Genomic DNA, 17,628 nt, shown 5'->3' on the forward strand with positions numbered 1-17,628 from the left:
GTTTTCCAACTTGACACTGGAAAGGATAGCAACCATCACTTTCAACACAAATTGTAAGCACATAGATCATTTAATATTCTTATTTTTCAGGACCAGAGTGATGGGTCGCAGAGCCAGTTAGCTAAGCCACTGCCCAAGGTGGGGGCGCACTGTCCCTTCCCAGTGCCCCTGAGGGTCCAACAGAGCTTGGCGACTGACAGATCTGGCTGATCAGCCCTGTCTCTGATACAGAGCCATCACTGAGCAGGAGAAAGACCACAGGAGCTTTTCAAAGACTGCTTACAGTTCAGCACACACATAGGCAAAGCATGATTATTATCTTCACAGCTGCACGGAGAGGCCAAGGGAGAGATGAATAACCTCTCCATCCGAGTAACCACAGTGATCAAATTGAGGGCCTGGGAAGGTGTATATGAGCAAGGCAACGATACAGAGCTATTTCCCCCAAAATATTCTCCCTACCTTTAAAAGTTTTTGACTCAAAGGTGTCCTGAGCCTGAGTTAACTTCTGTGTACTCACCCTCTGGGGATTCTTCTTCAATGAACCTGCTTACCCGCCCCAGCAGTCGTGCATTCTTTTACTAACCACTTGATCCAGTGGCAAGGAGTGCTGCAGCCCGATCAGACATGGTGTGAAGGCACCTCTTTCTTTTGTTTGCCTCCCACCACAGACAGCAGGACAACAGAAAAAAGTCACCACCCTTCCCAGCCCAAAGTCCACTCTGCTGGTTTACCAGACATCTTCCCCAGCTGCTGTCTCAGGTATCCACCTTGAAAAACAAATATATTTCGTTGCCATTACTTGAAATACTCTTTTTCATTTATTTCAAGAGATGCAAAGCTCTCCCTTCTGAAGGCACACAATGTCATTTCCTGGCATGATGCAGGAAACTGAGTAAATAGGAATAAAAATCACTGGGAAGAAAGATGGCCAGCTGAACTCCCACCATCTGCAAGGCAAATGGAAAATGGACTCAGTAACCTCTCCGTTTGGAGCACTGGTCTGGATGCTCCTCTCCAGCAGGATACCAGTGCTGGCTGCAAGTGCCACAGCATCAGGAACAGTCCCTGGGATATTAATGCAGCCAAATACAAAGCTGGAAACTTGGACTAAATCTAATCCAAACTCTATTTTCCCCATGTACTTCCACCTTATTTTAGAATTTGTACCTTTACTGGTCTGATTCAATGCTTTAGCCAAGCACCCATAGCTCCATGGATGGATGACCACTGGACCGTGAGCCAACTGTGACAGGAATTCAACACCAACCACCCTTTGCAAAAGAGACACTTAAAACAGTTGAACATGACATACTTTCGTTTCTGCTCTGCATCGCTTGATTACAAGTCACATCTTAAAAAAGAAACCTACAAAAAGTAACCCTGTTCACAACTGCCAGTCTCCCAAATCATAAACTGCCACAATATTTTTCAAGTTAGACCAAAGATTTCATGAAAAGGGGAGACTTAGGTGCAGAATGGGGAAAATTCACAATCCACATGTACCAAAGCATTACAACATGATGCCTACTTAGCAAGGCACTACCTGTTTGCCAGTCAAGATAAAACCTTTGCTCATAAAGACGTGAACACGCACCTTTTGAAAGCACTACACTAGCTAGTACATACACTAATATACTACTAAGCCTAAGGCAACTTCCATCTACCCACGATGTCCTTCAGGCTCCACACACAAAACCAGAGTAAAGCTCTGAGGAAAATAAAGGCTAAAGGAAAATCAGGTTTCTGACTCCACAGTGATAAATATAAAAAGCAACCATAAAAACCATTACACAAAGTATCTCTGATGCATTCAGGTAAATTCAGCAGTAATTCAGCAGTCCTAAAAAAAACCCCCAAAAACCCCACAACTTCTATATAAACTATATATATATATATATAACTATATATAAAACTTCTATATAAAACTGCAGAAGTTTTAATTTTTGTTGGATTAAATGCCTGTTCAGACACAATGCAATTATCCAGAAAAGAAAAAGAGGTCTCGATAGTGAAAAAAAAAAAAGCGCATGTCCAGAATTATACACTGGCATGTTCCTATATTCTTAATACAGTTACATGTTATTCAAACAACATAAGCTGTTGTAATTTGTCAGCAGTGCATTGCCTTTGATTACACCTTTATTTCAAAGAAATTGTGGATAAACACACATCTTTTTATCTTTATTGTTCTCTCTATGCGTAGGAATATTAAGAGAAGCTTAATAACAGCAGTGGATTCCCATACCTCTGAGTCCATTCTCTCCAATAATCCATGGAAAAAATCACAGACAGGGAAGCTTCTGGAAGGAGAAAGGGCTCTGAGCTAAGTTTCCCTTCATCTTACTTCACATGTAGATCTATGTATATATGTGCTCATGCACACATGTATCTCATTCTACTAAATCATGGTTGCATGGCAACATGAACAGGGGAATTTGTTTTAATTATTACAGATAACACATCGGTTACACACATCATTATTCTATAATAATTAAAACATATGTTCAAAACATCTCTTAAAATTAGAAGCAGAAAAAAAATAAGCAGTAAAAATCAAATAAATGAACAAACATTCATTTCCTAGCAGTATTTCTGAAAGCATGGATAATACATGCCCACATATACTGTAAGACAACCTTCTGTGTGTAAGGCATCAATTATACTGAATATTGGTATATTCAACTGCAACATAGCTATTCTCTCTTACCGTTATAATGAAAAACTTGAGTTCAGGAAATAAATTCAGATGTCATCAATGAAAAAGCAAACGGAAAACCTCACAAATAATTAAAATTAAAACCAAACTGGATGAGGAAACACAATCAATAAAATCAAACCTTACTCACCCCTTCCCCCCTCCACCTTTTACCCTGGTGGTAATTTTCAAGTGTAAAGAAAAATATCAGGAAAATAACTCTGATAATGAGTTTTGCACTGGGTATTTTCCTGGAATTAATAAAACTTAGCCCAGCCTACAATCCCCAGCAACCAAAACCAAAACTTAAACCCCAGGAAATGCCTTTTGCAAATACACACAGGTTTGGGGATTTTGGTTTTTGTCTTTCAGAAACTCAAATTGAAGGTGCATCAGGGCCTTTTTCACAGGAAAACCTGATGACATGATAAACACTACATAGCCTAGAGACACTACTGAAATGCAAAGGTAAATCCACTACATACTGCACTGGGATATTGAAACAGCTTTTTTTAATATATGTATTTTACTTTTTTAAAACAAAAGCTTAGCAGTTCACTCGTAAGGCTTTACTTTAAGAGGTGCCGCTCTACTTTACAGAGCAGCTTTTTAGTGCTCTCCTCCTTTTTCCCCTGCTAAGTGGAAATCGCCGCGTTACGATCCCACAGATGGTTATGGCCAAAAGTGAAGAGCAGGTTTTCTGGCCTCCTCCCAAAGGCGGGCTGGGAAAGCGCTGCCGGCCGGGAACGCGCCTGGCTCAGCATTCCCTGCTGCCTGCCCGGGCAGGGGGGCCACAGAGACAGCCCTGAGAGGGGTCCCCCACCCACCCCCAGAGCCTCCAACAGAGCCAGCTGAAATGGAAAAGAATACAAATTTAAGGCCTGAAGGCTGCCTTTGGAGGAGGGGGTTAACGTGCCTTCTGCTAATCGGAAGGCAGACTGATGCCACCTGAATGCAGGGTTACAAGGCTGGCTGTCACAAGAATCAGAAAATCCCAGGCCCCCCAATGTCAAAGCCAAGGAAAGAAAAGCTCATGATTTCTTAAGCAGTGCTGGCTCCTCCTTGGATTTTCAGCTGAAAACTCTTCACACCCTTACTCATCTTTTTGACTGTGCAGCTGGGTTGGTTTTTTTTTAAGTCTTTGTGCTACAGAAAAAACTGCTGTTGACTTCAGGGAGGCTAAACCTGAAGTATGACTGCAGGATCATGCCTTGTGCTCAATGAGATTAATTAAAGAGTGTTTAATTTTTATTTATATATCCTATTAAAATCACAGGAGAAATCAGAACTAGGCAAAAGAGAGCAATTGCCACCACTTCCAGCCACAGAGCATCACAACTATTAATATAGCGTCCCACAGGACTAAGCAATATAAATGTGCATGTATATATGTATACATGTATGTCCCACAGGACTAAGCAATATAAATGTGCATGTATATATGTATACATGTATATTATCCATATAATGTAAATACATATATTTGGTTTTATATAGTGTAAACATATATATATGTATATGTTTACAATTCTATAGGATTTTCCACTTGGGGTATCACTTATCTTCTGCCACCATCTTGAGCTGCCTGTCTTAAAAATTACTAAAAGAAATGCCTGCGAGAACAGAACTGACCTTTCATACCAGCAACTTGATAAACTTTAAGCTTCAAGTTACAATAAAAACAAACCCCAAACCCAACAGCTTCTTGCTGGAATGAAAGCCACCGAGAACCACACAGATCAACTCTCACTGAAGTGTTTTGCAGCAAACTTTGGATGATTTTAAGCCTTATCCTTAGGAGCACATGAGACAAATCCTGTCCCATAGATTTCTCACCTCAAATGTTGGTGAGTCTCTCTCTGCTGAGTTTAAGAGCAAAAGATGGTAATGAAGAGAGACACTGGGATACAGGAAAGTCACTGGTGATCTTTCCTTCAGGGAGAGCACAGCCTGCAAATAGGCACATCCAAGATCAAGTGTATTAAGCTCTCTGTATACTGGGATCTCCTCTCTATTAAGGGCTTTTCCTCTTTCTCCCAGAAATGCAGTTTATCAATATAACTGTCTAAATTGTGGTGGCTGGATCTCAGCAACTGAAGCAGCAGAATCCCTTTTCCAAAGCCCCCTCCCACAGCCAGCACTGACGTGACTGTGGCAGTAGCTCCATGACCTCTGCTAGTGCCCAGCCATGAAGAAACCTCACTTTGGGTGATACACCAGCAGGTAGGTCAGGATTTACTGTAAACAGGCTTAGCATAGTTTGCCTTCTAGACCCTACAAAAATTCCATCCCATGTACCTGTATTCATCCACACAGCTGTTCTTCCTTCAGAAAACCATTCCTCTCACAGCCCCAAGGGAAAAGCAGTGCTAGGGACTCAAACAAAACCTCAATAATCTGAGCCACACAAAGCGTCCCAGGCTGTTCCTCAAAACCACTATGTATATATACATAAGCAGTCAAATTAAGAGTCATGACGAGACTTCCAGGACAAACACTTTCCTCATCATGTAACCCAAAGCACAGCCCCACCTGATCAGCATAAACCTTCTCAATATATGTGGTCCCACATGTTATACCAGGACCATCAAGAACTTAAAAACAGAGATGTTCAGTAATAGCTTACTATGAGTAATTGAAAGCTGTTTAAAAACAAACAACTTCCACTTTCCCAAATCCTCACAAAAATTTATAGCATATTTTTTGTTCTGCAAAATAAATTTTTACTCTGCCTAAACTCACCTGAAAGAAACAGGCATAACATTGAAAGTCCTGTCTTCTTGAATCTGAAGTTTCTGTTGCTTTTTGTGAAAATGCTTGGGGTGATCCCTCACTGCAACTCATTGTTTCCTTGTAAGTAGCTTAAGATTGCAAAAACCTGTATTTTTAATGGTAGTTGGAGTTAGCTGCATTCAGTTTTGCATGGTCAGAGTCATTTAGGCTTTTGGAACCTTATAAGCCATCAGCCTTCAATGAGATTTCTAAGTGTTGAGCTGCTCCTGAAAATGGGATTTAACTATCAAACTCACATAGGCTCTTCCAACACTGAGCAGAACATGGCTCCCGAATCATTTATTCCAATCGCGATTTTGCCAGAAAACTTAGGGAACTTTGTGTTCTATTCATCAAGTTAATTTGTTGGGGAAAATAGCAAAGATTTCTTTCAAATGTACATGATAAATCAGAGTATAGGAGAAAAATTTACAAGACTCTGATCAGTACTAATTAAATGACTGAACGCAGTCTCTGAAGCGCATTCCCTGAATGTGGGAGTAATACATGAATCCCAGGTGGAAAGTTTGGATCAGAAGTCTAGCCTTCAATTCCTACCTGCTTAGAGCAGGGGGATATTAGGTGGGTTTAACAGCCTCTGGGCTGAAAAAAGGTGCTGCTCTTTACTTATCCCTAGAGAAGCATAAAAGTTTAGGTTTTCACTCAGCTTTCACAGAAAAAGAATATAAAAATAAACAATGAAGTCAGATAGCTTGAACTGCATGTATTCTTCCTTCTCAGTTAAAAAATTTGACAATTTTTCTCCAGGGATGCAAAAAGTTTTGGTGCACTCTGGAGCAAATGTCAAGCATAAGATTTGCAAAACCAGAGAAGCAGCATGTGGCGTGGTTACTGCCATGCTTCTCATATTCCCAAGCTTGGCTATAAAAGCTCTCTTGGAAAAAGGGTTCAAATCCCCTCACGTAAGTGATATATGGCTCGGGCAATCTTCCAGAAACACTTGTGTCAGTGCGAGGGGTCACAGCTTCCACGCTACATGGCATCACTCCCCTCTGACCCTCTGGCAGAGTGGTTTACAGGAGCAAGGCCAACTCTCTCCACAAAAAAAAAAAACCCAGCTGGATTAAATCAAACCACTAATTTAAAAGGTTTCTGGTAACCAGCTGGATGTGCATTGAGACTGATCATGTTAACTTGTCTGCCAACAGATCCAAAGGGCCAGTAACTGCTGGAAAAGAGACATAATGAATACCCAGGACCCAAATTTTCTTCCAGTGGTACAGCAGGATCCAAAAGAGGGGCTTTCTCCTCTTTGGCTCTCATGCCCTATGAGTATCCTGCCCCTGTCAGCCTTAAGACGGTTAGAAAGTATGAGTAGTATGGGAAACCAATTTGGAAAAAATTAAACTCTGCCTGCATCTGTGGCTCTTCTGGGCAATCCGAGTCAAGAGATGGCAGCAAGGAAGAAAGATTTCAAAACCAAATTGCATGACCTTCCTGCTAATTCAAAAAGACACAGTACTGCATTACTCATCAGAAAAACAAAACAAATAAAACACAAAACAAACACAATCTAGAGTTCGTAAGCAGCATGACTCGGGTTATCAGCAATATTCGTACTCAACACCAAAGTTTCAGGTACACATTCATGAAGGAATCGTGGCAAACACTGCACCTGAGGAAACCATAACCTCGCTGGTCACCCTGCCGTGGCCCAGCCCTGCTGCCTTCACTCAGCTCTTGCTTGCAAAAGCTGCTGTGAGAAGTAGCAGGAATGTTACACACAGCTGGCTTTGGATGCTGGGAGCCTGTCTGAGATTTAGCAACAACGCATGGCTGGAAATGCAGTCAGCAATGGGATTTCCTGACCTGCTTTCTCTGTAATCAACGCTGAAATGGGGTTAGCTGATAGATTCCCACAAGACCCTGCAGAGCAGTGAGAGATTAATACTATACATATTGGGTTATTGCTGTTGCTTTTACTATTATTATGTTATATATGCTATTTTTATATGACTGCTATAAAATCACAAGCCATACCTGAACCGATTTAATGCAGATAGGGCCCTGCCCTACCCCATTAAGTGCCACTGCCAGCAAGCTTATAGCTCTTTCTCTTCAACTGTACTGCAAATAGCACTCTGCGCTGAACAACAGCTAATGAATGGTTAGCGGAGTGCCTATTGCTGACAAGCATTTTCAGCAAAACATCACAAGCCAGTAGGCACTTCCAATAGATACAAAATGGTGTAGAAATTAGTAGTAATATCTTTTTATTATTTTTCCAGACTCCTTAGCACACAAGCAGCACTCTGCATTCTTCGATAGGAAAGTGGTAGCACTTCTGTGAAGTGGGTTTTTCAGACTCTGAAACAGGATGCTTTCCCGAACCTGAATTAAGATTATGGGACAGTAAACTTTAAGATTAGAAGAAAATAAAATGACCTGCTCTACACAGAAAAACGGATGACGACTTATTTGTTAAGACAGAAAAGGAAAAAAAAAAATCCTGGTGACCATATGAAGTGTCTTTTTCCCTCTCTCTTTTTCCTTTTCTTTTTTATTTTCTGTAAAGAGAACATAATTCAATCTCGCTGCATTTCAAAAGGAATATTTTTCTTTTTGGACACATTGAAATCCACTGCAATGCAGTAAAACATAATCTGCCCTTTCAAAGGGGAGCAGTGACAAGGGAGTTAAAAGTGCTACAGAGAGCACAGGCAGGAATGAGAAGTCAGCCCCCTGAGGTGCGCGCCACATACTGTGCCTCTCAAGAGAAGGACTGTCTGTCACGAACTATGGAAAGAAAGTGTTGGGCTTCGTCCATGGAGCTGGGAAGAACTGGCTGCAGTGCAACAGGAAAATCAGACAGTGGAATACGTGTAGTCCCTTAAATATCAGTCGGCAAACGCTTTTTCACCTCACATAGAAGTGGCAAAGCCCTGCCAATTAGTCTCTTTATCGACAGCTCATGAAATCCCAGTCCCCGGAAAAGAAAAGGGTAGCTCCACTAACACACTTCAGGGAACACAACCGCCATCATCCTTGAGCTGGGCCGTTCATTTATTTTCAAACACAAAATGAGGCATTTTGTCTCAATAACACTGTTGGAAAACCAAAACAAACCAAACATTTAACTTTTGCACTGTCAGGTCTCATTGTAATCCATCCATAGAAAGAAAGAAAACCGCTTTGTATCTGCTAGGAATGTCCCCACTGGGGACACAGGAAAAAAACCAGGAGATTCACAGCATCTTGAAAGGGCTCCAGACACAAATTATGAAAGCCCACCACATGGTCACCATTCTCAGAGTCACCTTGCAGAAAAAGGATCCAGCAACTGCATGGAATAGATCATTCTCTTCCACTTTAGAGTTATTCATTAAAACGCAGTTGCTGCTGAAAGTTTCCCACAAGAAGAAGCTCTTTTGATTCAGAAATTGTTCCACTAAAGGAAATCTTAAGAGTCATCATTTTCACTCTGGCTTTACATTCTGGATTTTTGCCTAGGCAATGCTCAACCAGAAACAAAGTCTATTTAAAGTATATGCACAGTACGTATTATGCATAGGTGTCAAGGGATGGGAGTAGGTTGTGAAACATGGAATCCATGGTATTTTATTAAAAAAAAAAAAAAAAAGTTAAAAGAGCTTAGGGAAAACAGAACATAGTAACTGAGTCTATGTGGTCATAATTCAGTTTCCCAGCTGGACAAACAGTGAGGCCAACAGTACATTAGTTTCTCCTGAAGCAAAAGCTGACTCAGAGGAAGTAAAATAGCCCAACGCAACCCTGCGACTCAATTTTTCAAAACTGTAACTAAAACAATTATCAGAAAGAAAACCCAAACTTTCTCAAATCAATCACAAGAAGAATGAGAATAACAGCAGACTATACCCTGATCCTGCTTGCAAGACCTGAGGAAGAAGGAAGCCTACATGCTTCCTTTATGTGTGCTGTACTTTATTTTTTTTACAGAAATGCTAGTTTCTATTAGCAGAAGACACACTGAGCAGTGAGATAACCCTACAACAATGTCATCTGCTTCCAGAAACTGCTCTTTCTAGGCAGCATTCAGCACAGATGTTTCAAGTCTGTTATAGACCCAGGCTCAAGGTAAAACTACCAAGGGAAACAGCACATCATCTTCAGCTTGTTCCCTCACAGTGTTGGCCGAGAAGGACAACAAAGGCAATTGGTGTTCCAGTTAATCTGTGTGAGCGAAATATTCAACATGTAAGCATAGAAGAAAAAAGAAAGCCACAACAACCTTTTAAAAGAATATACATCAAGCTTTGTTTCTTTTCCAGTGCAAAGGAATGGAAACCCTCCCACTGACTTCAGCGGGAGCTGGGCCAGGCCCTGAAAGTCTTCACATAAACTTCCACTGAGGAGAAGTTGTGTATTGGTGTAAGTCATTTCTATTTTATCCCCTGCTTTTTCCCCTCCTGATAAACTGCACACTTGAAGCACATAATGCCTGAAAATGATGCTTATAATACAAAGACAACTTCCTGAGGCTTGCAACTCTATTAAAAATAATAGTCAAAACTCAACACCAACAATATGACTATGTACAAGAAATTTTGGTTTATTATGTAATGAGTTAATTTAAGAGCTTTATAATAACCACAATCTATCATAAAACATGACAAATAATGGCAAAATGTAATTGGTTCAATGGACTGAGTTAATCACTACTTTTAAAAATATTGCTCTTACAGCTTACAAAGCAAAGCTCTAGCAGAGAGACAAACAACTGTGAAAAGCAGGAACACACAGAATGTTGTTATTATTGTACACCTCCCATTTTACACAATTATTTTCACATTACCCACACTCAGACTTGTTTTTGGATATCAGTTTGTAAAAAGCTCGATTCAGTGTTTGTATTTCAACAACTTTATCTCTAAATGAACTCATGCTAATGAAAACATCTGAGTATTTAAATGTAAGTAGACTAAAGCTCAAAATATTCACCTGACTCCATGCGGGTGAAATCAAAAGCACTTTTGAGCTCTTGGGTCTAGCGATATGCCCTGGCCACAACCCAAGCTTGCACCAGGACATAAGCAAAGAACAGCCTTGTATCTCAGTTTCAACAAGGAGAAAAACCTAGGAGCCCAGGTCAGGAGATAACTAGGATTGCTGAGTGCGGGGTGCCACCACTCAAACTAGAGGTACCCTTTGTATTTCAGCATCATTTGGTTTAGAAACCCGCAGGGTACCAGTCTCCCTCTAAGTCTTGTTACCTTAATACCTCAACCAAACTCTCTTTTTCACTAGTGGACCCCAAACAACAGTGCTGTGTCTTCTACAGAAACACAAGGTGTGTAACTTACACTGATCTAACCCACAAAAGAAAAAAACTCAGTAAAGAGCCTGGAAAAAACACAAGCCCAGCATAACCAGAAATAACTTCTGAATGTCCCAGCGGTGTGGACCAGGTCACCCGCTGTCCCTACATCTTGCAACTGAATTGGTTTAAAGTTAAAAGACTTGCTCACAGTGAGATTGGCTTTTCTTACCTTTTGCCACATTTTGATGAAGAAGAGCTCTCCAGAAAAATTGAAGAAAACATTGGTGTCATAGGCATCATCCCCGACATTAGAGATGGAAATGTTAAGTGAGATGTTCCTCACCGCTCCCAGAGCCAGGTAGGCAGTTCGGTCGTCAACACTGTAGGCAGAAACAATTACATTGGTTTAACTCTGGGCAACCTTTACACTCCGGTTGTTCTTTATTCCTGCTATGGAAGTGTCACAACTCAACTGCTTAAAAGCTCAGTAGTCGGTAATTCAGGAACACGTATAAATGGAAAAATGTATGAAAATTATAATCACTGAATGTGACAGACATTTCCTTGTATGTTTATACCAGACCTAACACAATAGAGTCATCTTCTGTAAGTGGAATACCAAGGGAATGGCTGAATTAAAAAAAAAAAAAAATCTACATAATGACTTAATACACTATTGTAGTAAGGCATCACAGATTACAAACACAAACACAGACATGCACATACAGAGTGAAATATAAATACTCATATACACACATTCATTATTTGGTATACAATTAATCATACTAGTCTGTCCAGAAGATATGCTAACAAAGAAGAATGAAGGCTAAAGGAAAATATAATATCAATGCACAGATCTGCGGGTCTGGGAACTAAAAGTGCAGTAAAGGTGGTCTGAAATATACTAGGTGTGAATGTAAAAATATGCAAAAATAACCAAAAAATATCAAACTGGATACAGTTATTATGACTGGAATCTAAGACCATTCATACATTTCAGAGAAACAGAGACAGTGTCACAGGGAAAACACTGAGTAGCTGGTCAGAAAAGGGCAGAGACCTCCAGCCACAGCAGAGAGATGCTCCAAATTATTTCCTCTGAGGCACAGCCAGTATGACAACCAGAAGGAACCTCTGAGGAAACATACCCTCACAATACCCAGCCTGCCAGACACTGTTGCATGACACACCTGCATGCAGCAGCACGCAACACCACAGAGAATTTTATAGTGGACAAAGCTGTCTTTCATTCACCCACTTTCCATGAAGGGAATGGCTGTGCTGCGGATGCAGCAGCTCTCTGAAAATGCAGGGGTGCAGGATGAAACCCACGTTTAAAGGCAGTCTGTCCCTCTACCGCAGCCAGGTCTCCTCTTCCAGCCTTGCAAGCTTACAAACCCTTCAGCATCTTCTGCCATCCACAGCCATAACCAGACCTCCAGAGGTAGAGCTCACTGGGCTCCATCTGCTTGCATTTGCCATGGAATTTCTAGACATGGGTTTCTGGTGAGGAAGAAGTTCAGGGCAAGATGGTCTAGGCTAGGCTTTAGTTTAAATTTTCCTTGTAACAAAGATGATATTTATAACATATTTGTGTCCTGCAGTTACTTAATTTATGATGAACTTCATTTATTAAGCCCAAAATTGGCTTACAGTTCAATGATACCTTCTTGTGAGGCAGATATAAGTCTCAAGGAAATATGCCTGCTTTTTCACAATTACAATCAACTGCAGACACCAACCAATTCTACCAATAATTGGATACTTTTTCTAAACATTATGGTTAATTCTCATAGTAAACTATCAGTACAAATAAACACTTGCAAAAACATACACAGCCCAGGATCAACTGCAAAACTAGTTTGAAAGGCCCAAATAATTTGAATTGTTACTCCTTACATATCAAATTAATGGCACAACTATTCAAGAGTACTTGAAAGCATTTAAACTTTTGGCTCCAACTTCAACATTTACTGTTGAAAAGCAGACAAATGATGAAGATACTAAATGATCTGCTGGGATTTTCTAATAATCAAAAGTACAGATTTAGAAGCAAAGACATTAAACAACCGTTTACTACTGTGAATTACTTCTCACAAACTTTATAATCGCACTTCTTGCAATCACTTCAAAACTTAATCAGCATCTATCAAATCCATTAACAAAATCTGGAAGTATCGCTTCAGTAATGAAAGGAACGTTACAAGATATTTATCTTATGCAGGGTTGATACTAAATGTAATGCACGCTACACTATCCTCTCTGAATTGACAGTAGCAGCACTTTGAGATTTAACATAAAGACAACCAAGAATACTCTCCTTCCTACTGAATAATAAAAAGCTCTCAGAATGAAAACTATAAACCTAAAAACTAACCTCACAAAAAAATGTCAAAATAAACATTAGGTTGTGTTATTCCTTTCTAATGCTATCACTCCTCTGCCAAAAGGGCATCATACCAAACTGACGTTTATAACATTTTCCTCAGCAGAGAAACAAAACCAGCTTTCTAAGAGCACACTGTAGTTGCTCCTACACAAAATTCTCACACTAATAAACTCTGAAAAACCTCATTGATTTTTGGCTGACAGGGGAGTTCAGGTCTTCCTATGAAAGGTTATGCGAGATTGTGCTGTAAATCCCATTTTAAGAGAGCAGCTTTCTGAGTCATTAAATCCGTGTGCATCTGGAATGAATCAGGTTCACTTGCAGTGAGGATTAGGAATCTCCTGGCTCACAGGGGAGCTCCCAGGCCCTGTGTTTGCTGCTCAAGAGGGTCACGTCATGGGGCACAGACAGCCCGTGATGGTGCTGGGCCAGCTCTGCTGCCTACTCGGTGCCATCCTCCTGCAGCGCCTGCCTCACAGCAAGCAGCCCCGCTGCCACGTCAAAATATCTCAACTAAAGAAGTGTTGTCACCTGCCAGGAACATGAAAACAGACTAAAGCCACCTCTTCATCTGGACAAGGTATGTCAAACAGTTTAAAAAATGAAATCAAGCAATGGCTTTCAGTTTATGTTTTGTTGGATGAGAATGATAAAGCTGCCAACATTCTCACCACAGCCCTTGTAACCTTGCTCACATCAAGGAATAGAGGCTAAAAATAAAAGCAGACACAAAAAAAGGGGAAAAAAATAACAGGAAAAAGTACCAAGATATGTTCACCTAAATGGACAGAACACCATTTCATTACATCAAGTACCACACACAAACAGTGAACTGAGTATAAGTTCCGGGTAGACTGTAGACATATATACACATTATATATAGGCAATCACATTTCCACACACATACGTACAGGCACATGAAGGAGGTCAAGCTACCAATGTGTGCATGGAAAGAAATTTGACATTTATAAGAACTAAATACCTGCAGTTTTCATTCACATGACCCAGACTTGCAGGTAACAAGCAATTCTGAAAATCAGGCTCCAGATCTATGCTACACAGTTGACTTTTAGAAACTCTGTCACAGTTTTGAATTTACTGGCCCTGGTACTGCGCATCAAATATAAATAGAAATATTTAACATTTTTCTCTTAAGTGATTAAGAAAAGGAAACTGAATTTTAAAGTTCCACAATACAACAAGTATCTTTTCAGCATGCTTTCAGCATGCTTTAACATTCTTTGTTAATACTGGTGTCACATCATTGCACTATGGCCAGCAAGGAAAGAAAGACCAGCTGGGCAAATTGAAGAGACCTGCAATTTTCATTTCCCCGTCCCCCCATGACACTGGTGTTTTTAACATGGGTCAGGGGAGACATAATCTGCATTCCAAAAGGTACTCAGGGACATATTTCTTATTTCCTGCACTAGCCTGTACAGATCATACATAGGGCAAAGAACGTGATGGGGTCACACTTATCCTGTTAGTCCAGGTCACTGATTTTCCCTTCTCTATTAAGAGGTTTTCATTCCTTACAGCAAATCAGCACCTACATGGATAAATCACTGCTATTGCTCAATGGACAGTGGAAACTATAGCTGGGGTCAGTTACACTGCACGTGGATATAAATGCTTCAGAGTAAAGTCTAATCTGTCCCTCATGTCCATCAGATGACCTTAAATAGGAGTCCCACCTTTTTCTTTTAAATCAGTAAAAGATGTGAGTCAGCAACATTGGTCCTGTGACAGATCCAAACAGATCTGTTCCTTGACCAAACAGCATTGCAGTTGGTCTTCACAGTTACTTGAAAATTAAATTTGTCACCACCACCTCTTTACATCAACCCTTAAAACATCTCTCTTCTTGGGCTTTTATCATCAGCTCCAGGGTCAGCTGATCTTTGGAAGCGGTTTTGCAAAAGGGCTGATAAAAAGCTGAAACATTCATCTGATGATCTGGGATCATTTATGTCTCAGCGCAAAACTGAGAGGTAGCAGCCCCATAAACAAATCCAAATGAACTAAAAATTTTAAACAACCCTACAGGGGGCAAAGCTATTGGATTGCACACCACTTGGTTACGCTGTCTTGCCATTGCATGTGCGTTCAAGGTCATTCATCTCTGCAAAGTTCACAGTTAGTTTAAGGACTTAACCAAACACTCAAGATATAATGGCTTATTCTGCATTAGCTGACCTGCTGCCTTCCCCTCTCACACTGAAGGCTACACTAGCAAAGGCACTAAGGCATCCCATGCAGGTGATGACCACAGCCTAAGATGCACTATGCCAGCTATGGTAAAATAGCTCTGAGCCCATCAGATAATTTCATTCATGATCTCTTCTATTTCTGTTTCTCAAGTGGAAACTTTCCATTGTGCTCTAACTAGCATGTAAGTAACATGAGGTGATGGGAAGAACATAATAGATGATTTGAGGAGTGGTCAACCTAGGTTCTGTGGTGGTAGAGCACAGTTTGGGAGTAACATCATACCAATATTGTTCCCTATGAAGACTGAGTTAAGAGTGTGCCAATGTTTCCCCATGGCAAGGAACCCAATATCCCATGAGAAACACATGCTTGCTGCAGTGAATCCAGGGCCAAGGATGTGAAACTGCTCATGCTGGTACCCTTCTGGAGCAGAGCTGCCATCTCTAGCACTTCAGTTCCTGTATATATCGCAATTCAGGAGTACGGCAAAGACCATTACTCTTCAATCTTTCCTAAACTTTCATTTTAAAAATTAATGCAGCTGACAAAAACCACTCTAGGAAACCCTTTTTGCTCTTTATTATGGTATTGAAATAACAGTGTGATTTCTAGTTACAGCTAATTACCATACATTCAAAGCTTCTCTGGAAATTGTCCTCACTGCTCCAAATGTAGTTCATTCCCCATAACTACACAACAGAATTAACCCCCAGCCACCTATGCCTTCAAACATTTAAGTAAAAAGGACAAGGCAGGGCACAACATCCACATAAAAACACCCCTTTATCTTATCAGCTTACAGAAATCTGGAGCCTTTTATTACTATCAGTAATTTCAATTGTACCCAGATGTTGAAGACCCTTTACAAACAGAACTGAAGAATCAATGGGGAAAGAGCTGCCTCTGTTTTCACACAGTGTTTACTCCAGGGAGCAGCTTTTGGTTTGAATAGACTTACTCTGGTTTATGAAACTGTCACATGAAAGCAAGATGAGGCACAACATCCACTGAAGTTCTAATCTAATCTTTCATCCTTGCAGACACACATACAAAACAACATCTTTTATAACCACAAGCAGCATCCTTGAAATCAATAGCATTGTGCCCCTGGGACAAGTTATCCCTGCACATGTGTTTAAGACAGCATCCTATGGTTGGAACACAAAGAAAAACTAGTTACTAGCGGCACAAAGAAATGCAAAAGATAAATGGTACCAGGCACACATGTGAAAGTTGCATGCAACAGCCCAATGCAAAAGAAAACAAAACAAAACAAACCAACCAACAACAACAACAAAAAAAAACAATCCACACAAAACCTCATATGTTTCCCTTGAAATCTGAGGAAGAATCAGTAGCACTTTTTAACACACTATTTGTAGGAATTAGAGAAACAAAGTCATTACACAAACCATGTATTGACCATAGAAACCATGCCTTTAGAAACAGATCTCCTCTTATTAGACAGCTTCAATTGCTTGTTCCATTCCTGGGACATGGAGGTGCAATATGTACTTTAAAAAGCATACTCAGCTGAGCATTGATGTGGGAGAAAAAGACCAGTACCCTATCCAGCAGTCACTTTCAGCAGTCAATAAAAAGCATTTGATCAGAGATGAAACGTTAGAAACAGTACAGGTTTGTTACTTTAGGAAATTTGTTTTGCAGTAGCAGGTGTTACACATCAGGAGTAAGTTATGTCTAAATGTCAAACATGATAAGCAACATGTACACATATCAGCACACTTCCTCTATAGCTCATGCAGAAACAGCAAGATGATTTACCCAGTGACCTGTGAAGAACCTCAGCCTTACCAGACTTTTTAACTGCAGGACATACTAAAGGAAAAGTTCATGTAGCTTCATCAAGAAAGAATACATGCATATGCGTGTACACATACATACACACACACACATGTATGCATCAGCCAAGATGTATTCTGCAAATACAAAACAATGGTGCATCTGCTTTTCATTGTGGTCTGTGCAGTATTGAGAACTTCCACCTCTGGAGGCCACTAATATATGACAGTACTACCTGAGGTTAAGCTTTTGTTTTGTTAGCTTTACACTTTGGTTGCTAAAGAAATAAACAATAGAGTGGCTCGATCTTAGGTCCATAAAATACTGATGTTGGGATGTTCACAAGGAGGGCCAGGTTATACATTAGTTCAGCAAAGAATTCAAATTATATGAAAGAACATGTCTTTAGGGTCTAGTTTAAAACAAACAAACACACACACACACACACACACACACACACACACAAAATCCCAAAACTAACAAACAAAAACC

The 17,628-nt window shown here is 40.3% G+C and overlaps 1 protein-coding gene across 2 annotated transcripts in view; it reads right to left on the reverse strand.

Annotated features, from left to right (window-relative positions):
- The window catches only part of ITGA9 (integrin subunit alpha 9), a 226,264-nt gene that overhangs the window by 69,480 nt on the left and 139,156 nt on the right, over positions 1-17,628 (reverse strand). For both annotated transcript variants that reach the window (XM_082045318.1, XM_082045319.1), the window contains exon 18: positions 10,960-11,110. In XM_082045318.1, coding sequence (XP_081901444.1) covers positions 10,960-11,110 — 151 coding nt within the window. The remainder of the gene's footprint in view (positions 1-10,959; positions 11,111-17,628) is intronic.

Source organism: Streptopelia decaocto, assembly GCF_964273445.1.
Source record: "Streptopelia decaocto genome assembly, chromosome: 2".
NCBI lineage: Eukaryota > Metazoa > Chordata > Aves > Columbiformes > Columbidae > Streptopelia > Streptopelia decaocto.